This window comes from Gymnodraco acuticeps, unplaced genomic scaffold, assembly GCF_902827175.1.
Source record: "Gymnodraco acuticeps unplaced genomic scaffold, fGymAcu1.1, whole genome shotgun sequence".
NCBI classification, from domain to species: Eukaryota; Metazoa; Chordata; class Actinopteri; order Perciformes; family Bathydraconidae; genus Gymnodraco; species Gymnodraco acuticeps.
Genome location: NW_022990238.1, coordinates 4,168,420 through 4,192,564, shown reverse-complemented (window position 1 = coordinate 4,192,564; position 24,145 = coordinate 4,168,420). Strand labels below are relative to the sequence as shown.

General features: G+C 43.3%; 1 protein-coding gene across 1 annotated transcript in view; it reads right to left on the bottom strand.

Annotated features, from left to right (window-relative positions):
- LOC117548663 (protein sidekick-2-like) overlaps positions 1–24,145 on the bottom strand; it is a 92,529-nt gene that overhangs the window by 2,932 nt on the left and 65,452 nt on the right. Inside the window, 39 exon segments of the mRNA XM_034220057.1 lie at positions 309–438; positions 2,783–2,927; positions 4,066–4,206; positions 4,292–4,456; positions 4,543–4,668; positions 4,779–4,940; positions 5,598–5,735; positions 7,233–7,419; positions 7,538–7,653; positions 7,763–7,864; positions 8,285–8,341; positions 8,569–8,704; positions 8,798–8,868; positions 9,144–9,247; positions 9,371–9,572; positions 9,789–9,983; positions 10,133–10,231; positions 10,479–10,668; positions 10,834–10,949; positions 11,043–11,280; positions 12,693–12,843; positions 13,005–13,114; positions 13,268–13,389; positions 13,563–13,754; positions 13,869–13,967; positions 14,067–14,262; positions 14,459–14,574; positions 17,285–17,466; positions 17,810–17,950; positions 19,107–19,254; positions 20,308–20,444; positions 20,733–20,909; positions 21,725–21,827; positions 22,193–22,360; positions 22,630–22,746; positions 23,216–23,357; positions 23,360–23,412; positions 23,534–23,617; positions 23,871–24,061. Of these exon segments, the coding sequence (XP_034075948.1) occupies positions 309–438; positions 2,783–2,927; positions 4,066–4,206; positions 4,292–4,456; positions 4,543–4,668; positions 4,779–4,940; positions 5,598–5,735; positions 7,233–7,419; positions 7,538–7,653; positions 7,763–7,864; positions 8,285–8,341; positions 8,569–8,704; positions 8,798–8,868; positions 9,144–9,247; positions 9,371–9,572; positions 9,789–9,983; positions 10,133–10,231; positions 10,479–10,668; positions 10,834–10,949; positions 11,043–11,280; positions 12,693–12,843; positions 13,005–13,114; positions 13,268–13,389; positions 13,563–13,754; positions 13,869–13,967; positions 14,067–14,262; positions 14,459–14,574; positions 17,285–17,466; positions 17,810–17,950; positions 19,107–19,254; positions 20,308–20,444; positions 20,733–20,909; positions 21,725–21,827; positions 22,193–22,360; positions 22,630–22,746; positions 23,216–23,357; positions 23,360–23,412; positions 23,534–23,617; positions 23,871–24,061 (5,449 nt within the window).

Sequence of the window (24,145 nt, the reverse complement as noted above, 5' to 3'; positions counted from 1 at the left end):
CAACCTGAGGCAAATGTGTTGCTGATGATTTGCAGAAATTATGCCAAATAATTAGTCATCTAGCATCTAGAAAAGCAGTGATTATATCAAAGATTGGAGGTTATAACTAAGATGGAACTTGAATGGGACAAAAGTAGAACATTAAATAAGAAAAGTACTTTTTTGAGTTTGGAAAGGTTATGACCCTGGAGGGTTTGGTCACTTCGATTTAAAATTCAAACAGTTGAATTTAACTTTGTAATTTAAATACATCTCCTATTCCAGACAAGAAGTGGACATGGGCTGTAATCCAGGGTCACAGTGCTTACCTGAGAGTCAGATATCTCAGAGGGCTTCTCGGTCAGACTGCTGCTCTCTGCAGGGATCAGGTCATTGTACTTAGTGCTGACATCCTCATCTGAGTAGTGCAGGCTTCCAGGGCTGGGTCTTGGTGGAGACCTGGACCAATAGAAAGAATGAGACAGAGAGTGTCTGTGAGCGACAGAAAGCACAACTGAGAGAGAGAACTGAAGACAAATGTCCCTATGGGAAAGTCAAATGGCTCTCTTTTTTGAGGAAACATTTGAGTAAACTTAAAACACCATGTCATTCATTTAACTGGGATGATTTATGTTAGCCTGCAAAATAGTTTTACAGAAGCTTCACATCCCATGGGGAATTCAGTGGGATCAACATGCAGAGATTCAGCACAGACTCATTGATTATGAAAATTATATCTTGGTTCAGACCAACACAGAATGGGTTATTTCTGCATTCCTGAAAGCCACTGTTACACAAAGCGGGGTGGATATTATAATTGGTTCTATTCTATTCCATTTCCTTCTGGTCGTGGCAAAGTGTCAGAGAGGCATTTGGGCTGAGTTCTGCATGACTTCAATTCACCACAACCATCATGAGATGCACAAACAGGATCCTTTATGAAAACATATGAGCATCTTCATGAAAGGATTCTTTGTGGTGATTATAGCTGAATTGCTGTACAGTCAGAGATTAAGACCTCTTGCAGAAAAGCTGCATTGCCCTGAGTTTTTTTATGAGGGCAGGTCAAGTAAAGGACTCCTGGTTTCTTTTATCTCCAGTCATGAAGTCCATAAAGTGAAGCAGTAAGAAACATCTGTGCAGGCAATTATTTTTCTTCTTCTGCTGTAATGATTGCTGCTGTGTTCAAGGTCTGCTGGGATTGAATTGAATGATCAGAGGGCAGAAACTGGACCCCTACCCTCACATCACTGAGCCACATCAGTGGGCTCAGTATATATCTCAGGCTAACACAGCATTAGGGAAAGAGATTGCTCAGTTGGTTTTCTGAAATAGACTGAATAATTATATAAAGTAGGAATGGCATGAAAGTACACGTTTAAATGATCTGAAATGGAAAGCCTTGTGTGTGGGATCAGAAAAGACACACTCACTCCACTGTGATGTCAAGTGTTATGTTCCACTGTAGTAGCCTCTATTCGTGAAAGGGTTAAGGAAAACAGCAGACAACCTTGACGACCTCTCAAAAAAAATGAAATATGTTCTGAGATATAAGCGGGAGCTAAATCACTGGGAATGCCAACAACAGGAAGCTTAGGAAGACACAACATGACAACGGCCATGAAAGGGTTGACACAACAGAGACATCTCCTCTGGGTTAAAGAGGATGACATGAGGGGGCGGACTGTGAACAAAAAAAAAAAACATCTACTTGGGAGTCAGACGAGTGAGATTCAGACATCCGGCCATGTGAGTGTAAGGGAGGGGCCATGGATCTTGCCAGTGATCACACTCCAAAATGCTGCAAGTGAGCTATGAATTATTTAGGAGCACTGTATTTCTCCCATTGCCTTATCTGTCTAATTCATCCGTCTTTCCCTCACCCTTTCAAATATCCCGCAGCGAGCCCTCCCACTCTTCCTCCTCAGTCCACAGATCATTAGCAGAGAGTACGGTAGCATATTGGAGCTCTTCAAAAGAGATACAGAAACTCAAGACTCTTTGATCCCCTTCTTGGACTTGTTAGTCAAGTAAAAAAAAAGCACATATTTCCCTGCCTTTAGTGCACCCCTTGCACATTCCATCATAATGTGAGAAAACCAACATCTTTTTCTTTTTTGGCTTTGACAGGAAGCAGACTCTGGACTCCCACATCCCCCAACCCAACACGTGACCATCCACCCAGTCACCAATTATGTGCTACCCGTGTCTCTACACATTCCCTTTGCCTCAATGCAGCAGTTTGTGAAATTCCTCTTATCTAATATTTACCTAAACATGACCAAAGAGACAGCCTGCCAAAGTCCTGCTGTCTGATAGAAGGACATGTTATCATACCAACGGTGTTGTACTTTGTGTTGACACAGCTCTCACAGCACTGCATGCAAGAGAAACTGGCCGGCTCTGACCCATAAGGACTCTTTGTCTAAAGCTGTGATGGACAGACAAAGAGCAATGCAGAAGCTCATGAATGCTAATTAGCTGTTATTGTGCTGTCCCCTTATAAATGTGTGCTTCACACAAGCACTGAATGTCAACTAGGGGATCAGAAGCAGGCTCAATCAGCAGCTGGGCTCTTTGAGGCGCGGTTTGTTATTTCTAGACAGGCAGATTATCGTGAGGTAACTCACTATATAACTACGATATTGATTGCTGCCTGTATCACAAATAACACTTATGTAAGACTGCATTGGCAGACAAAACTCAGGCGAAACTTAGCTAACAACATGTTAAAGTTGTGGAACATTGCACGCAGGAAACGGATGCAACAGCTGAGCATCACGGTTCATTTCCAGTGACTGACCGTGTGTAGATGCCGTTCTTGCGGCAAAAGGAGTTCTTCACAGAGAGGCGTCTGTTGTTGAGCTCCAGGGTGGGGAAGCGCCCCTCGTCCAGACGCACCATCTCTCCGTGGGTCAGAGGCAGAGCGGTGCAGTTGGAGTGGTTGCCTGGACAGGGGTATGAGGATGACACTGTGTGGGTTGTGGAGTTAAACGAGTGATTTGTGATCTTCAGTCAAAAATACAATCATTCTTCAAGATTATTTAAGTACAAAATTAAGCCAAATAAACTATTGGTAATGCTTCAACTACTGCACATCGTTGTTACATTGTATTCAACACATCCTCCTCATTAACATGCACAAAACAATTGAATTGTGCCTTTTGACAGTCAGTCAACCCAGTGTCAAGTCATGGCCTCTATTAAAACAAACAGATGAGCTTCATGGCTGAGAAAATTGGGGAAGGATTTAGGGGTTAAGAAGCCCTCTTTGTGTCCCCGCACAAACATGGTGCTTGTCTGAACTGGTCTCGCCAAGCCCTGTTTACTGACCCTGGTAACCCTGGCACCATGCTAAATACTGACTGAGCTTAAACGTCTCTGGTACGAGGCTTTAGGAAGGCTTGACCGGACCCTTCTCTTTCCCCCCCAAATGTCTCGCCTTCCCATCTCACCCCTCATCATTACTAGCAGCTTCATGCAGCATGTGACCGATTATCCCCGGATGCCCTCACTGTGATTCATTTGCCAACCATAATGTGAAGTGTTAACAATAAGTCTACTACCTGTATAATTGATTAACCTTCCCAATGTGTTTTTGTGTTTGAACTCTGATAAACAGTTTATAGGAGCAGCAATGTCACTTGGGGTAATTCAAAATCATGAAAATTGGCTCCTTGATGCAGTGTTGGGAGAGCCTAGTGCTGTAGTTATGTAATTACTCTCAGTCTGACTAATGACCTGAGCATTAGGCCGCTGCCAAGCCATTTATCTCAATATTGATCCTTGTGCAGTTAAACATGAACAATAATGTTTATTCACCTGCCTATGTCAGCTGTTTTACCGGTAACCTTTACTCCCATCTTTCCCCTGTCAGCTAAACAATGTTAAGAAAACCTTGGTAATTCATCTAATTGTCTGAGCCTTCAGTCCCATTTTCTATAATAGACTATGGATGTGCAATCGTTAAAATGTAATTCTCAGCTGAGCTGTCTAAGGGTTAGACAAATTCCAGTCAATAGCTTAGGTTAAAGAAGCAGACAGAAAAACAAAGACGTGAACAGCACATTTTCTTGAGTTTCCTACCTGAATCAGTTTTTTTCGTGTATTTTTTACTCTGGCCTCGGATGACGAGAATGAAAACAAGGAGGAGGATGAAGATGAGGCCCACCAGGGCGATCACCACCAAGAACCACCACTCCTCATAGAACGGAGACACTTTCTGGGCTGAATACAGAATGATTAATAAGTATACAATCAACAAGTATTGTTATGTTAACACATTTTGGGATTATTGTTCTGATTTAAATACCTGATATAGAGGGGGAGGGGGCACTGGGTGATCCGTAGCCATAGTCGTTGACTGCAATTACTCGAAAGTCATAAGTGACCCCTTCTCGCAGGATATCCAGGTTAAGAGTGTAGGATGTCACTTCCTTAGGGATGTCTTTGATAAGGATATCCCACAATCCTTCATCTAAAAGCAAGATAAGAAATTATATGAAAAAGGAACTGTAGTTGAGCTGTTGGAACAGCAGACCGTTTTTAATGTATGTGGCTCACCGGAGGGTCTGGCCTCAATGACGTAACGTGTGATTGGTGCACGGCCCTGATCCCCACTGGTCCAATGCAAGGTGAGGGCGGTGCCATACCGAGAAATAAAGGGTTCTCCTGGAGGGCCTGGGGCTCCTTGGGAAGACAAAAGTGGTGGATTGTTAGAAAAAATGGGATACATGAGAGAGAAGCAAGCACTCAAAACATATTATGGGCAGATATATCTCATATTTAGAGAGTCCCACCTTCTCCAGGTCCAGTCGTGATGTTGGCCTCCACCTCCGGGCCATAAGTGAGTGTTTTGGCCCGGATGCGATAGTTATACGTGACGCCATCGGCAAGGTCTTTGATCTTCATCCACAAGGGAGCGCTGCCCTTCACATCTACTGTCACAATCTTACTGACACCTGGAGTGCGAGGAGAGGAGTCTGTACAGGAAACACTAAGACTCTAGATACTGCGTTCTACAAGCGACAAATAGCATAGCATTTTGCATACAAACAAGACACATTCACAACTGTACACCGGACTCACAGACTATCAGAGACATACATATATTTGCATGAATATCAGAAAAAGGTTTATTATCCGGCAGCTTTCTAGATATCCTGATAGGAAGAGACACCGGGACCTTTTTTATAATAGACCAATTGATATTCCCTGTCTTAACTGCAATGTTCGGTTTGCTCTGGGTCCATTAGCGGATAGCCGAGGGACCGCAGCGGCCTCAGCACAGCATTCCACCTCTGCTCCCAATTACTTGACAATCTGATCCAGGCAACCACACTTAGCCAGCTATTAGCCATGTTTCTTTCAGCGAGAGAGGAAGCTGTGCATAGTCTCACCAGATAATTCCAACTTATTTTATCACCCATGCCATATATATACTATATGTTACTGCAGGGCCTGCACTCACCTGCAACAGATTAGAGCATGAGCTTAAGCAGCGTGAGTTAAAACGAATATGGTAACTAGGCAAGAGACGGTAAATCACAGTCTGAGAAAGCCAGCTGAGGGATGTCGAGACGGGGCAGAGTTATTAGGCTACAGGCAGAGTTTCTCACCATCCACTGGAGTGCAGGGTTCATAAACCAGCCGGTAGCCTTCGATGATGCCGTTGGCCTGTTTGGGCTCTCCCCAGGACACGTTGACCGAAGTGGTGGTCAACTCACTGAAGTGGATGAAGCTGGGAACACTCGGTGCTTTTGATGTAGAAAGGGAGGTGATGACAGTTGGATCAATTCACAGTGCAGAGACAAAACACTGCATACACAGCTCTCAAACTGCTGAATATGCCACTTTAGAGAATATATTAATGATAATATTTGTACATTTTCAGTGTTAAAATGATGTGAATGGTGCATAAACTGTCATAGATAAATAATAATTTGGAATCTTTATGTCATTGATTCTTGACAGTCCTCCTTAGTGGATATCTGAGTTTTCCCACATGTCAAGACGCATTTTGTTCATTTTCAATAGGAGTTACTTTCCTGTTTGCTTCAAACTGTCATGCCATTTGGGTAAATTACACTCGCGACAAAAGTACATTTTGGCAAGCACAACAGGGAAATTCAACGGCAGAAAAAAGTCTGTAGCAGGCAATCTGATACAGAAAACAAATCCTGTCATGCTAGCTGACAATACACTGAAATACTATGAGATAAAAAATGGGAGGGATTTCATTGTTCATTGTTCTTTGTCAGATCAAGAATAACATTATGTTTGGTGTCTGTAAAAACAGGTACTGTGGCAAACAGTTCAGATAAATCGAAGAAAAGAAAGAAAGCGTATTGCTATTTTAGCAAATGAGTAACTAAGAGTCAACAAGAGTGGACAATCATTCTGCGACCTTGAAAGGGAGCCGTGAGAATTGTGCCTGCTGAACCAACCCAGATCAAGCTAAGAGTCAGGACTTCGGCACAATTCTGCATAATTCACAAAAGCTTGTGTTGGCTCACTTCCCAGTACCCTGTGGCGCAGGGAGCCAAAATTCCTGCGTGTGTTTTTAAAGTTCTCAGCACTTTGTACCCCTCGCCAATGTCACAGCCTTCAAGGGGGCGGAAAAGACAAGAGAAATGTATACTGTAAACCATTTTTGTGCTGAAACCGCAGAGGAGGGACTCTCACTGGCTGGTAAACACAGACGTCTTTGTCCAGTTGCTGCCAAAAAACTAATCTACATGTGTCCCCCGCACTCTGTATTCATTGCTCCTCCGCTGTCATTAGGCTTCCACCCTCGTGGCTTGTCCTGGATAAAGGGGCCAAGAAGAAGCTGATCTCTTATGCTATATCTCACAGGAACAAACTAAACTCTTAGTTTTTGGCGAGTGGGTCTTGCTTTCTGTAACCTTATTCCAGTTTGCAGTTATGTGTAACAGAGTGACTCAAAAATAAAGCACTCATTATCTTTCCTTTTGTAGGCACACTTTGTGACTAAAGAAGAAAACCGACCTTGAGATTCTACTCCACACAATTACTTGAGCAGCATATACAATACGGTTAAACACTGAGAAGGAGTATCATTGTGCAGACGACAGAGTTAGACAGACAGTGGAAAGGCAGAGGCTTTGAACGATATAAAGAGCAGTGATATGACACTTGGTGTTGGCATCAGGTCTTAGCTGCATGAAAAATTGCATTTGCTTTTTGAACAATCAATGTAATCTCCTCAACCATCTGGATTTATTGCGGCTCACCTGCTTGCTGAGTGCGCCCTCTGGTGGGCAGGGAGCGGGGCCCATCCCCTGCAGCATTGAAGGCTGCCACACTGATCATGTAGGTGGTGTAACCTGTCAGGTTTTTAAGCTTCACCCCGAGCTCCGGCAGGAACAACGTACGCAGACGCTCCGTCTCATTCTGAAGCTGAAACTCCCAGAAATAGATCTACAAACAAAAAGAAGAATTCAGAATTTTTCGGGGAAAATATAAAAAATGAAACAGGCATGATGTAACTTTGGCTGATTTTGCAGTAACACAGGAGAAAAAGACAAGTTATCGATACCTTGTAACCCTGTATGTCCCCATTCTGAGCATCCAGAGGAGGAGGGTCCCATGTGACATCCAGCTGTGTGGCTGTTGAGGACTGGATCACCACATTTTGGGGAGGGGATGTTGGGACTAGAATGGAGCAAAATGTAAAACATATTTATTTGATATGTTCTATGACTTGGTTCAAGAAATACAGATTTAAAGTTAATTAGCACACACGGTGAGAGATGAAACATACCGGCCTCTCCAACAAACACTTCTTGCGGTGAACTGCTGGGACCCTCCCCCACAGCGTTATACACACTGAGACGGATCTCGTAGCGCTTGTGTTTACTCAGATCTGAAAGAAAAACGAACCCATTGCAGCTTTTTAATGTAAGAGTTAACATAAAATAATAATAAAAAGAAGTTACTCTAGAGAGAGACACAGTCTTAGTGAAGCCTGTGGCAAGACAACATCTCAAATTCCCCAAAAAAGGGGGGGGGGGGGGTTGTACGGCAAAGTGTTGAAAAGATGGGGTTGTTGTGGGGACAAATGGAAAATATGTCATCAAATTAAAAGAAAACACACTGATATAATGATAGGGCAGCTTGGAGAGGATCAGCAGCCGCCCCTTAGCGGATACAGCTGAGTGGGAGTACGGGAAAAAAGGCAGTTGCTGTAAATTATTATACAAATGACACATTTGTATGTACGAGATGACACACAAGCAGATGGAGAATGATGGAAGAAATACATAAAGGGAGAAACAAGACTTACTATCCAGTTCATATTGGGTGAGCGAGGATTCACTTAAGTTCCTGATGTTGTAAGGAGCTAGAGTTTGGATAGAGGATGGGAGTTTTTGAGAAAAACTAGGGTAGATCACAGGATTGGGTAGCAATATTAGATGACTTGTACGTCTAAACACACCACAGGCCTGAATGATAACATCAAATTAATACTTGGATGTAATATTGAGTGCATTTGAGACTCCAGGTGGCACAACTTTTAGTATTTAAGCAGCAGTAATTGATGGATAAGCAGGGAAAAAGTGAACTCACCAGCCAGATCAGCCCATTTGGCAGAAGGACTGTTAACAGTGCGGACAGTGAAGCTGCGTATCCGGTCATAGTGTAACTCCCGGAACCTGACTCTGAAGCCCAACAGGACTCCGTTTATATGATCCTCAGTAGGAGGCTGCAAAGAGAAGAGGTCTGCTTGCTTAGTAACCAAAACGTTCAAACATTGATCCATTCTCAAAACACAGTGCCAAGTAATTCAACTGCATACCTGCCAACGAACAAGTACGGACGTGGTGGTGTGAGGTGTAACAGACAGGATCGTTGGGGGTTTATCTGGGGCTATAAAAAAAATAAGGGTGGAAAAAAAAGAGAATTTTGTGTTAGCAAATCAACACAGCTGAGCAGAGTGATATATAATTCAAACAGTCTGCTGGAGAACAGCTTGAGAGTAAACACACGCAGTGTTGACGTAAAGCATTTTCTGTGAAAATCCAAAGTCAAAACACTGATGTAAAGTCATGTTCATAAACATATAAAAGTGTTTTTGCACAACCGAACAGAAAGTCGAAAACTAATGAATGTGCTGCATGATCGGGCCAGTCTTCAGATCTTACCATCCTGTAGTGTAGTGATGGCCTCACTCTCCTGGCTGTATTCACTGTCTCCAATGTCATTGGTGGCTTTCACACGGAACTGGTATGAAGTGAAAGGCTTCAACCTTAAGAGAAAGAAAAAGAGTGGTATGTGTGCATCATGTACAGCGTGTTCTGCCTTACTCATTCTTTTTTCTGACTGAGAAATAAAAATGGCTGATGCTGAGGGGGAATATAAGTGGACTAACCTGTCCACTATGTATGAGTTTGTCTCGTGGCTGACTGATGCAGAGTGGACAGTCCAGTTGCTGTCGGGCAGCTCTCTGTACTGAACTGTGTAGTAGCGAACCGGGGAAAGTCCGTCGCTGCCAGGTTCCCATGACAACAGTACTCTGCGAGCCTGCACTTCCTCTTGAGGCACTACGGGACGGCTTGTGGGTTGGGGTCGTGCTAAAGGGCACACACACACACACACACATTCATGATCACTTTAAAACTTAAAGGGATAGTGAGTTACTTATTCATAGTCAATTTCTAAAACTGTCTGACTGCCATCTACCGTAGTAATGCACCGACTCTAGATAAGTTATTTATACTACCCCAAGTCAAACAATCCTTAATATTTAGAGGCGATTCATTCAAATAGCTTTAGTATTTTTCACATACCTCTCTTCTCTGTTGTGACCACCAGAGCTTCAGCGGCCTCACCCCAACCCTTTCGTGTCTGAGCGGTGAGACGGTATACATAAACTGCTTCTGGTTTCAGTCCGGACGCTGTGTACTGCCGCGCGCTGGGGCTCAGCACGTCTACTGTGGCAGCGCTGCTACTCGAAGAGTTTCTTCTGTATGTGATCTGATAGGCTGAAGGACGAAATCATATCAATATAAAGTCATGCAGGAAGGACAATTGAGCAAATAAAACAAATTGGCTGCACAGAAATGGAATAGCAGACAAGCAAAATAGCTTCCCTCTAAGCTCATATGTGAAAGTCTGTGTGCTGCAGACTCACCCAGGATAATGCCGTTGGGCTGTGCAGGAGGCTGCCAGATGAGCCTGACTGAGGAGGTTCTGACTTCTGGGAAGAGAATGCCAACTGGAGGGCCAGGGACTATCACACGCAACATTACCCAAATGACAAATCAGGCAAGAGTATTAGATGTGACAATTCTACTGATTAAATAAGTAAGTTAAAGGAAAATCATCAAGTCTTATTACATTTGTGATTTAGGCTACATTTAAATACAATATTCATTATGTGATTAGCAAATCATGAAATTATAAGCAGAGTGATACATTAGTCTTTTTGTTTTTGTTACCAATAAGATCAAATAGGCTGGTAGGGTGGTTGTGTTTACCATCATCCAGGGTCCGTTCTAAGATGGACGGCGAGCTGCTCCTTCCGTCTCCTATCCGTGTGAAGGCTAGCACCTGGATCTCAAACAGGACATATTTTCCCAGGGTGCTCAGCTGGACACTGTGAGTGGTGTTGCCCTCCACCTCCCAGAAATTGGGAGCTGTGTCTGAGTCCTTCTCCTTATACACCACCTGAAATACACAGGGAGTTTCAGACAGTTAGAGGATTTATTCAGGTGATGAGGAACAGGAAGATATTTTTTTTACTCTAGTTCCAACTTAACTTTGCTAAATATTGATGCTCTGATTACATATTGGTCTGAAATATAATTCAGATGAATGCTGTTGACTGCTGACCTTGTACCCCAGAATGAGTCCATTACGGTCTGTCTCTGGGACTTCCCCCCACCGCACCAGGATGCTGCTGGAGGTGGTGGCGAAAGCTGACACGTTGGTGGGGCCACTGGAGGGTACTACAGTCAAAGGTAAAGGACTAAGCTTAGCACAGATCAAGCACATGTGCTCGTATGTGTGTGTCATGTGTAAGCATATATTTCCTTCCTCACCAGATTCCCGCGTCCTGCCGTGGACTGGCTGGCTCCAGGGCCCAGAGCCGATACCATTGATGGCCTGAACTCTGACCTCGTACTCCATCCACTCCTCCAGGTCCTCGATAGTGAACTCCCTCTCCAGCCGGTCCATGATGACATGGGAGAGAACTCCCCCTTTAGACCCGGCTTTAGAGTACTGGACCCGGTAGCCAACGAGATCTGGATTCCCATTGTACTCCCACTCCGGAAGAGGCTAGGAGGATTTTTTTGTGTCTTTATTCCCACAGTTCAAGCAAGACCGTTGTAAATTAAATTATAACTGAGGGCATAATGAATCAGTAAGTCGTGAGAGGCCGTACTTCACACTTATTTTACAACAGCTAAGAGCCGTTGTCAGGAATGATGAGAAGTAATATAGAAAGAGAAGCTAAACCCTCTTGGCACTTACTGCACTTAGTGGTTTAAAAAATATAGTAATACTGCATTGTCTTCAAAAAAAGCACATTCACTAAACCGGTTGAATCAATAATAATGTAATTCTAATATAGAGCTGGCAATAAAGGCCTTGAAGTGAATAGGTACAGGTTTGAGTATATCATTAATATTGAATTTATATGTGATTTCAGGGTGTTCATAATCCTTTTAAAAGTCACTCAGCCAGCAGGAGTGTAAAACTAGACCTTCTTGTTTTTTATGCAGTATGTGTTGACACATGCACATGATTTAGCAGAAACCAACCTAAATATGCACTGGGGCTATTTATATAAAAGTGATGGTGTTCTTGGAAATAACATGGTCTTCTTTTTAAACTTCCAATAACATGATGTGGCATACACACTTTAACTAAGATTTTAACACACACACTCTATAATATGCTCGCAATCATTGAGTTCTGTCATTCTTTTGAAGTGTCATATCACACAGCTGACACCGAACTGCTGTTAAATCCAGGTGACATGCTCTCTTTCTAATCCTTCATGAGCTGCTGGAGCATTTTGCCTCTGTCTCTCACTGCCTGGCGCCGCTCAGGCTCTGGCACAGTGATGATAATGGACAGATGTAGCGAAGAATACATTGGCCAAATGCTGACGCAGGAAGCAGCAATAGTCAAGGACACAGTGCGTGCAGCTTTCCAAAAACATTATTAGTGCCTTTAAGTGTATTCATCAGATCACAACCCAGAGAGTACAAGAATAAATTGATAAAGTACAAAATAGTGAAAACGTGCCGAAATTAAATTGAGATTCTCAGACGAGAGATGCTTGTCAGTCAGATGAGGTAAAGCCAACTGTCAAAGGGAAAGTCTTCACCTAATGTCAAACTTTTTAATATATAAGAAAAACATGTTTTGGAATTTAAATGGGACAAAATGAAATTTACAAAATCTGATTTGACAAAGCTTATCTTATCAATGTTGTATCCAATTAATATCCCAAGGGCATTTTTTCCATTCAGCCCAACATGATTTCCCAGCAACGAGAGAACAAAAAATGATAGACATTTTTCAAATAGCTTTTGTGCATGCAAAGGCATACATAATTGAGCGTAGTCTGAACAGAAACAGTCAAGAAATTCATATCTAAATCTAATAATAATCTTATAAAACTCCAGTAACTTCATACAAAGTGCATCAGGCCCACTGAACAATGACTTGTTACAACTTACCACCCAGCGAAGCCACAGGCTGGTCTCACTGGCTGTCCGCAGGGTGACATTAGCGGGGGCGATGTCGGGGGCGGCCTGCAGGGTCTCAATCTTCCTGGAGGGCTGACTGGGAGGACTGATGCCCACAATGTTTACCTGACGCATTCGGAACCTGGGGTAAGAGAAACCAGCTGACGGTGAATAAATAATCTAAAGATTGGTGTTTTATCAAGATTTGCTGGTGATATTGAAAAAAGGATTAGATTTATTATTTAAAACTGGATTAGATGGAACTTTAAAAATGCCCAAAAGGAAACTTGTGTGTGTGCTCACCTGTAGAACGTATAGGGGTTCAAGTCCAGAACTTCCAGTGATCTAGCATCGGGTTCATTAGTCAGCTGATGAACCATCAGCCACTCTTCATTCTCTCCTATTATGCCAATCTGTAATGCACAGAGAGAAGAGGGTAATATCAGCAGCATAACTCATTAAAATAATGCAATGGCATCGTATAACATGCGTGCAACATGAAGACATCAAACTGAAATAACAGACTGCTGTCATTGTGTTAAAAATAGATACAGTACGAATCTCACCTGGGCTTCAACATGCCAACGGGAGATGGACGTCTTGCCATCATAACCAGGTTTGAACTGTATGGTGACGGAGCGAGGGCCGATGTTTGAGATGGCTAGGTTAGTTGGAGGACCGGGCAACTCTGTGGAAGAATAAAGAGGAAACACAGATTAAACTACATTTCAGAGTTTTTAGTCATCGGTGAGTACAAATCAGTTGCGTCACAGTTAACTGGTTGAAGCCCTTTAATTGGATACTTGAAGTATAGATGCAATGTCAGCTGAAAGTCAAATAGTTTGTTTAGTTATTTGTCACCTGGTGGTACACCGGAGGAAATAGTGGAGGCGGAGAGCTGGCCCTGGCCCTTGGCGGTCATGGCTGCTACCTGGATGGTGTAAGTGGTGAGGGCAGTGAGCCCTGTCACCTTGTACTCCTGAGTTAGGTTGGGTAAATAATGGGTCACTCGAGTATTGGTCCTGTTGAACTCCTCCCAGGAGATACGGTAGCCTGGAAAAAGAGGCCAATCCCAAACAGTGTTACACAGTGTTCACAGCTCTGTGACATAAATAGGAAGAAGCCGAGAAGACACGTTTACGTTACATAGTTATCTTTAATGGATACCTGTGAGAACTCCATTTTTCTCCTGAGGCTCCTTCCAGCTGACTTTTAGTGAGGTGTCCAAGATATCAGTGAAACTAAGGTGTCCCACAGCGCCAGGGGCTGTAAAAGAGATACAAACAGACGGTAAATGAACCAAACAACAGCCTGACATGCAATTATCTGCAGATACTATATAATGTCCTGAATGGGAGAACTTACTGTCCTCATGGGTGCGTGTGCGCTGAGGTGGGCTGCGCGGGCCGTCTCCAGGGGTAGTGAAGCACAATACCGAGGTGTAGTATTCTGTGTACTTTTTCAGGCCAGAGATGTGACCAACATGAACACTGTCCTGGAAGTTGGGACGGGCCGTCTTCACACTGACCTCATTTGAACGAGTGAGTTCCCACGCCAAAAGCTGGAAATTATACGGGACAGGGTGTTAATATTGTGGCACACGACTGGTGGCATCAAAATGTATGAACCAACTTATAAAGTAAAAAGTCGAATAAATAATGTTGACATATTTGAAGCCTGTGATTCATGAAAATATAGAGCTTTCAAGCTAGCTCTGACCACTAGAGTGCACCAGTTGACAGAAAGGGGCTGCTCACCTTGTATCCCTGGTTGATTCCATTGATAAACTGTGGGCTTGGGGCACTCCAGGTAAAACGCACCGTGGTGGAGTTGACAGCCTCGACTTGTACATTTCCTGGTGGTACGGTGGGCACTGATCCAGAGTATGAAAGAAAACAGAGAGACATAGAGGGGAGAAATAGATGGGGAAGAAGAGAGAATAGTGATGAGATAATGAAGGAAAACAATAGGGAAGGAAACCACTTTTTCCAAGAGGAACTTTCAGACTAGCCTGGTTTTTTTTATTGTGGCCCTTTTGGGGGAAGGTAGAACATGCCAATCAAACAGGGTGTGAGAGCACTTGCCTCAGGCTGCTTCCAGATAAACCCTGCAGCAGTCTATTTGAAGTGAGCAAGTGATTCTGATGTAAACCTCAGCGAGTCACTTATTAATGAAGCTGATTGGCCAGTATTGCTCCTCATACTGTATCTCCATGCCATAATTTGATTCCCTTCATGTGTATTTAAATGCACATCGTGATCCGCTCTCGAGCCTTTAATGGAGCGAGTGATGGAAACAGCCAATTCATGAGAGCAGAGCAAAACAACATAAGTGCCTTGTTCACTGTCGTTTTTCACTGACGTTGACTTGGATGATGAAATTATTATTTATATATTTCAAAGGATAGTTTTTTCTGACTAATACAGTACATTTTGAATGCCGATTCACCAGACTCTAATTGGGAACAGCTCATTTATTCTACTTTTACTCAGATTGATCAGTCATCACTCAGAGTATGCAGAAGTTTCCAAAGTTTTAACAATAATGTGTGCCAGGTAAAATCCATAATTTCTAAAGCAATTGAAGCTCTAATCCAAGGCCGAATTTACCATATACGTTAGGGGGACACACATCCCCCCCAATATTCAGATACGCTCAAAATGTCCCCCCCCCCCCAATATATAGCCTAACTGATATACAAAAATAAAAATGTTTGGTCCCCTCCAATGTTGACTCCATGGTTACGGCCTTGCTCTAATCATCCAGCGAAAACTAAACTAGCATACATTGAAGCCATATTTGAACGCCCACAAACAAACAAATCTTCCCAGCACATAACATAAATTAACTAGAGTAAACAATTAATACTCTACTACAGCAGCATGTATCGGGATGAACAAATAAACCGTAAGAAAAGACCAGAGAAAGCAACTCAAAAGCAACGATTTTGCAACACAATTATACTAACAACCTAGATAGACAGAATATGTTTGTGTGTGTTTTAATGAGGGTTGAGACCATAGACTGTATGGTTGAGACTTGCTGCGTTCAAGTAAGTACGAGAAATAATTGATGCTTCTGCTTTTCTGTCTTTTTGTTGCTCATTGTTTTGCCTCTGTAAGGTATGTTAGACTTGCTCATGACAAAAAGCTATCGACATAAATTAACCTGGAAACCAGTGTTACAGACACAGCATCACAAACAGCTGTTAAACTAATGAAATAAAAATATCTGCCGATTCACTCTCTGTAAGTGGAGTGGCACAGATTTCACAATTTTCTTATGAGTGCTCTTGAGAATATCTAGTGAGTCTGGGGTAGAGGATCTCTCTCTCTATGGAGTGGAATTAACATGACAGGAATTCAGAGATATGTGATTGTGTTAAGCCTTTCAAAGCTTTATATACAAGTTAAAGGAAATTAAAATAAAACTGAGAGCCAGCTCAGCTCAACTAAACCAAAAGTGATATCCTCTTCCTTGTGTTTGTTTAAGTCTAGCAGCAGAAATTTGAACTTGAAGTGTAATCTATGAATTGACTTTTCAGGAAAGACAGTAAAGAGAGCATTATTCAATCTTCTTGTAATGAATGGATTAACCTTCCAACACGCTGATGCATTAACTATAGCCTACTTTGGCTATATTTCTCAAAAAGCCTCAGTTTTACGTGCCAAAGATAATCTTGGATTTGGCTTGATACACGTTACAGTGACAAATGTGACTTTCATCCTCTAAAGATCTTGAATAGGCAGGGGGAGGCGAGGAACATAAGGTGCTAAAATCACTGGGCGTGACGGAGATCTCTAGCAGTATGACACCGGGGAAAGTTCACAATGTGTGTTCTAATTATACTACTCAGCATGAAGAATGAGAAAATAACTCAACCGAGGCAGCTTACTTTGGCACATCGAAAGGTATGTCACAATCCTGATCATCACCTGGTAATGTCTGTGCAGAATGAATTAAATGTGTGCTCTCGGAGAGGCCGGCTGACCTCTCCAGGTGGTCAAAATGAATGATTTATTTTCACACCACTACAAAAAAGGTGATGCAATAAAAAATATCTACAAGATGAAAGGGTTCTGAAAATAAAGACTAAAGTAAAAGCTTGGCTTAAATAAAAAAGGCTCTTTTGAAGCAGAAATGAACATGATACAAACCAATAAGCAGTGCTGAGGTAAATACACATTTCTTTAAAAGCCTTGCTGTTTAAGTCTGTACTGCTGATTGAGACTGATTGAGGATTAGTTAAAACTGCTGTACTCTCCTTGACAATGTGTGAGAATCACCTTTTCAAGGTAACCAAAGGTGGTTTTTAAAATGTGCTGCGGAGAAAATATGGCCATACTGGTCTTAATTTGATCGTTATATTCACATGATTGGATTAACCATCAGTCGGAAGTTGTATGTCGCAGGCTTAACATTAGCCAAGGGACTAATATGATGAGGCTGCCAAATGACATTTGTAGGACTAAATAAAGCCTGTGGTACTTATAGCAAATAAGCTGCAGGATTTTTAAATGTGTAACCTAATGCTTTCTGCCAGGCCTCCTTTTATGCAGTGTGGTATTATGTGGTGCCCTCACCCCCTTGCAGTGTCCATTCAGTGACTCGGTGGCTGTAGGTGCCTCGGCCTGCTCCGTTATAGGCCGCCACCTCAATCTCATAGTTGGTCCAGATGATGAGTTCCTCCAGGAGCAGACTGGTCTGGTCTGAGTTGGTGATGTTTTTCATTTGACAATCAACTGGAAGCCCCGACAAACAATACCTGGTAGCACAAGGAGTAATTGTTAGAGGAGGAAGGAAAAACAGAAGTATAAATCTATTAGAAAGCAGTTTCTTGGAAAAAGAGCGGGAGGGAGAGTAATGGAGGAGAAGCCAGGCAGAAAAGTTTTAAAATCATTACAAAATGAGAGGTGACAATGAATGAATGGAAGGGAAGGTATTTAATTGGCACCAATTACTCTACTGCAGCGGTGAGCATGAATAAAGCGAAATGGAGAGGAAGAAAAGGAGCTGACATAACAGTTATTATCACATCTGAATGGCACTGGCCCTGACGGGCACCTATCTCTGGGAAGAAATAATGCAGGCTGTCATGGTCGTCTTACCTGATGATGTAGCCCTGGAGTGGCCCATTCTGATGGCTCTCCGGGGGGGGCTGCCATTGGATCATGATGGACTGATTGGTGCGACCACTTGCGATGACTGTCTGAGGGGGGGCGCTGGGAGGCTCTTCGGGAAGAGTTAGTCTGCAGCAGCAAAAAGTGAAATAGTAAAAGGGAGGTGAAAGAAGAGACAGAGTGAAACCAAGCATTAATTATCATGAGTTGCTGCATATGTCCATCCCATTTCATCATAGGCATCAAATCATAGCAAAGCCCGCTTACTGTATTTTTTTAGGAAAACCTTAAAGGAAAGTTGGGATGAGTATGTCTATGTCTTTGTCCAACACATTCTCTATAATACTGTCCACAGAGGGACATCTTGCTACGGCATGACAAGGATCAAAGAGGCCTTGGTGAAAATGGAGCAGCACAATAGAGAGGCAGTGCGAGTGAAAGAAAGATATAAAAGAACAAGAAAGAGAGACTCAGGCAGACTTTTCCCCTAAGCCAATTTAAGATGACATCTTGATTTCTCCCCAGTACACCGGAGAGCTGCTCTGGAGGAGAGGAAGCAGAGTGTTTAGGATCAAAGAGATGTGCCCAAAAGATGCCTTAGAAAAACCCTCCACCCTCACTGATGCTCAGTCTACCTCCTGTGGTGCACATTTGTCTGGGTACATTCACACAGGACCTCAGCTGTGTGAATGAGGAGTGTGAAGGGTAGTGATGGTTATGAGGGAGAATGTAGTGATTGCTATGAGGGAGAGGGTAGTGATGGTTATGAGTAATGCAGATATAAAATCAGCAAATTGGTTGTGTTCATGCGTACAAGGTCAGACAGCAGTTTGTTTAGGTGAACCATTATGAGGTATGAATGTGCGTGGGGTGTGCCAGTATGATGATGAACGTTACACTCGAGATTGGAGTCTGTGGGAAGCTCTGCCTCTTTCAAGCCTCTCTGCATTTTACAATGCAGTACAGCACCGACAGTTAATAGGAGGCAGAGCGATGAAGCTGGGTCAGCGCTCCCATCAAGTCTCCACAAAGCGCAATTTCAGCCCATTCACAGTTTTATCTTGAAAAGACACGTCCCCAAGCTGGCTCATCTCTCACTCACTCCCACAGGAGAGAAGACAGAAAATAGTGCACTTACAGGAAATAACTGTTTTCTATTGAAACGCCATGAAGAAGGACGAGAACAAGTTGTTCCAGAACTGTGAAAGTCGTCGAAGTTTTGTTCTCGCCAGTGTTCACATTACACAGCAACATCTTTAATATTCAGTAGATGCAGCTAACCCACCGGTCAGTCTCCTTGCTGAACTGGCCTCTGCCCACGTCGTTGACGGCACACAGGCGGAATTGGTACGAGCGCGCCGGGATGAGACCCCCAACAGTGACCCCGGTAGACTCTGGTTCAATATTAGCCAGCAGCACCGTCCAAGGGGCATCTGCGGTGGAGAAAACACACAAATAAACAGAGCTGCAACAGCAAACGAGTGGTAAATGACCTTGCTTGGGAACATTCTTGAGAAAAATCTATTCAGCAAATATAAATTATTGTTATTCTTAGCTATTGCACACCATTGTTTCATTTCCAGTAATAATATTGCAGCTACTGATAAAAACGGAGTCATTTCTTTTGTATACACTTCCACTAAATATCAGATTGAAATTAAATGATCCGCAAACCAGATCCCCATCTGCATACTTGGATTTATTTTCCTCTTAATGAGTTGTCATTTTATGAGTAAGCCTGAGCTTCAATGAGAACTAGCTGAACTGTTTACTCTCTATGGGTGAGAGCATTCCGACTCCTTTGATTTTATCAAGAGAGAGGAAGACAAGAGCATTAGGCATCAACATGATTTGGTTCCCCTGATCATTGAGAAGGAAGAGAACAGGTGAGGCAATTGAGTTATTCTGATTGCTCAGGGTAAGAGGATGCGACTGCCAATTTTAGGGACACAATGAAAGCGTACTATATATCAAGAGGGGAAGCAAATAAGTGCTTCAAGGCAGAACAAAGACATAATACTGACTTTAATAAGACAAACAAGACATTGTTGCCTTATTGAAGAGAATATGAGCCGCTGTCGTGGATATTTTAAACTCGTCAATACTGTAAAGATGTACAATGAGAGTAATCAATAATAAACTGGTGAAAGCAAGCAGCGCTGTCTTTTGGTTATTTATTTGAAGCTTCAAAGGTACATGTCTCACAGAGTATAGAGTAGTCTGCAGGAGTGCACACAGGGTATAATGTGTGTGTGTGTTTTATAGAGGACTGTTGCTGTGCAGGAAGCAAAAGAGATAAGACTTTCTCTAGAAACTATTATCTTACAATGCTCTCATAGGGAGAGCCGCATCCTCCAGGTAGGACCTTGGCGGGAAGCTACCGTGTGGTACAACAGGTCGAGTTGACCAAACAGATTCTAAGCATAATATCATCATTTGGTTTTACCATATAAAGTAATATAAGAAATTGCCACTACACCACTCACTGTTCTCTGAGACCTCCAGGATGTAGCGGATCAGGGGGCTGTTGCCATCGAAGGCCTGGGCCCATGTGAGGTTTATGGCCCTTTTCTCTGTCGTACTCAGAACTGCTATTGGATTTTCTGGAGCATGGGGCAGTTGCCTGTGTGTGTGTGTGTGTGTGTGTGTGTGTGTGTGAGAGAGAGAGGGACGAAGTGATAAAGAGAAATTGAATCAGACAAGAGAGGCAGCAAATAACAGCATTAAACAGCCAAACTGAGAGCATTGCATTGTAAATATTAGAGGGTTTGATGGATTAGAGAGGAGAGCAGCGATAAACCACAACAGTGGGGGAAACATTCATCCATCATGTCCCGGAAGGGCGTAAATAAGCCGAAAAAAATACAGACAGCAAGATAAGACAGGGCAGACATAAGGCAAATATGCAGACCTGACTCTGAGGTGGGCATTGCGGGAGTCATTGCCCCCCACTGAGGTCACCCTGCAGGTGTATGTTCCGATGTCACCCGACCACGTTTGGGAGATGTGCAGGGTCCCGTCGGGATCCTGCCTCAGGCGTGGGGACGTGTTCACGTCAATCACCGAGCCGCTCTTCTCCCACACGTACCTGGAGGTACATTCATATACAAATATAGGAGTAGTACAGACACACACACTCGCACTCTGCGTGTGGTGACAGCAAATCCGTTTGCTTTGCGGAAGTTCATACAGCAAACACAGAAGGCGCTGACACCGATGAAAAGCCTTGTGAGGCTGATGGGAAAGGGATTTCAATCTTAAAGCCATCTTTCTCTGTCACACATACAGTACAAAAACTCTCCTCCATGCATTTTTTCCCTTGTCATAATCCCAACCGTACATATGCCTCCCAGGCCCATCTTTACACTTTACACATGCACAACCCAGGAGCGCCTGTGATTAATTGCGACTGTTCGGGCTTTCCAGCTAATCTCCTCTGCGTTGCGTTTAATTAAAGGGCCGCTGTCTGAAGTTATTACTCTGTTTACATATCATTGTTTACCCCGAGATCTGATCAATGCCTCGGGCCCACAGATGACAAGCACTCTAATCACTGGGCTCTACAGACATCATCTCACTCCCTCTGAGACAGATGCATGTGCACACACTCATGATCAAGAATGTCGGAAGAAGTTAGGAGAAGCGATGGTCTTAATTCTCAAATCTTCCCATAGAGGCCGTATAAGGGTGGATAACATTACAAGATCTCTTGCTGATTGTATAAACTAATTAAGTGCAAAGTTAAACCCGAGCTTGTTTTCAAAACTTGGGTTGCATTAAGTATTAGCTGCTAAAAAATTGTTAGGGTTAAATGTGAGGACATTTGTACATGATTTAAAAAAAAAAAAAAGACAATACATTTGACAATATTCCCACAAATATTTCAATGTGTGTTATCGTTACCTCACAGTGACACTGGGGTCATGGGTCACACCGCAGGTCATAACAGCCTTGGTCCCTTTGATGACACTCTGGTCTTGTGGTGGTTTATTGATGCGGGTTCGTGCTGCAAAAACACATCGAGGTTGTTATTCAGAGACTATGCAACTATACAACCATTGGGCGAAGTATTTTACGAGGCTTTGTAAGGACTGATAAAAGTCATTTAAGCTCAGAAAACGACTAAAAGCATGAGTCATTTAACTATACACTCATAATAGCTTGACAATGACCTCCAGCAACCAGGTACTTACTGCATCTAAGTAAACAAGCAATGGATTCAAAAATAAATGTGCTTCTTGAGATTTAGTTTGTAGTCAGAGTTTGCAGTATTTCACATCTGTGCCGGATATGATATGAAATGAGGACACAGGGTTGGCAGAAGATGCAAGCAACTAGAATGATGTGCAGAGAAAGAGGGTATCTTCTTACCCCAGACCAGTAGGTCAGATGAAGCCTCATCTATCCCCCTGGAGTTACTGGCCATGCAGGTGTAGGTCCCGGCGTCAGACAGGTGAGAGGGACTGATTAGCAGGCTGCCTGACTCCAGCAGGGTGAACCGAGGCAGCTGGACAGAGCCACTCGCCAAGACACGTTCACCTGCAGGGAAGGGAGGAAGTGATTGATGGTATGGGATAGAAGACAGGGAAAAAATGGGGGAACAGGGAAGAAAGAGAGATTAGGGTATTGGAGAAATGTCAGGTAAAACAAACAGGAGGGAAAGCAGTGCAGCAAGTGTGAGGCAATAAAGCTTGTTTGGATAAATTACATATTTTGAATCCTTTCCATGGCTCTCATCTGCTTTGACAAGGCCAAACGCGGCATAATAAACCCCCCACCGCAACACCTCATGCTGTTAGCCCACGCACCTTTCTGCCATGTGATGGCTGGCCGTGGGGCTCCTGACGTTTCACAATGCAGAATGACTGACATGCTGTCAATCACGGCGCTGTCAGAGGGGCCAGCGGTGATGTTGGGCGCAATACCTGGGAGGGGAGGGGTCAGCCACGCACAGAAACACAAGCACACGGAGGAACACAATCAGATGAGACAGGGGTGATAATGAGACATAAACAGCTTTCTCCCTAATAAAGCAGGCTCCAGCTGAGAGCTTAATAGACTTGACAAACGAAGCGGCTGTCAGGTCTCATTCTCAAGGACAGCACTGAGAATCTGACAAGGCCCCTTCATCTCTCTGCTTCTGTCGCACATTCTCTGATTCAAAAATAGCCAATAATTGCAGAGCATCCAAGGTGACAAATCTGTCAATGTGAAGAGATATATAGATAGATGGGTGTCGGAGGTAAGACAGAGAGAGGGGAGAAAAGAGGATTAGAGATGAGAACAGAGGAGCGGATTTAAGAATAAAAAAGAGAAGGAACAGAAAGGGGAGGATGAGCAGAATTAGGAAGCAGACGTGCAGATAGCTTTGAAATATTTTCAAGGGGGACCTACTAGTAACAGCGAGGTAGGTGTGTGTCTGGATCTCTCCTGCGTGATTGCGGGCAAAGCACTGAAACATCCCAGTGTCGTCTGGCAGGAGACCGTTGATCTGGAGACTGCCTCCCACCAAGACCCTATACCTGGGGGATCTTTTACCGGGCTGATGGGCACTGCATCTTTATACCACACTATGTCTGGCTGCGGCGTGCCTGCAGAGGAAGGAAAGGATTATTTGTCTTCTTTGTCACTGTGCTCTTTCTTCTGTTTTTGTTTCATACTTCTTGCATCTTCACACATGCACTAGCACACAGATAAACAAACAGCACTGACCTCGTGCCTGGCAGGGGATATCCACCACCTTCTCCATCTCTGCACTGATGTGAGTTGGAGGCTCTTTCACAAACAGAGGATATTCTGTTTCAAAGAAGGAAAAAAGCATAAACATTGCTGCATTAAAGCCTCTAAAAAAACAACTCAACATTTGTCTGGCTTTTTATCTCGACCCTTCTCTGGTGAACAAGCATTTGCAACACTCTGGATAACAACATCAACTGAATGATTGAAGTTTAAAATGTTCTCTCAACATGGGGGTTATCATGGTGATGTAATATTTGGATAATTCAGGCTGCTCTGAGCAAGGTTAACATGTAAGCTGTTGGTTGTTTACCTAGAACGTGCAGGAAGGCCCCGGCAGTGACTGAGGCGACGCTGCTACTTCGGAGTGACGCCTCACATTCATAGAAGCCGCTATCACTGACTGCAGGCAAACTGATGACCAATCGACGGCCAAAATCTCGGATCCCTGTACTGACCAATACCCCGTCTTTCCTCCAAGTAATACTCATTTTAACGAGGGGTCTGTAGGAGAAAAAGATGAAAAGGAGAGAAAGAGAGCAAGCGATATAAAAGTGTAGTTTGGGTTTTTAATACAGATTTATATTC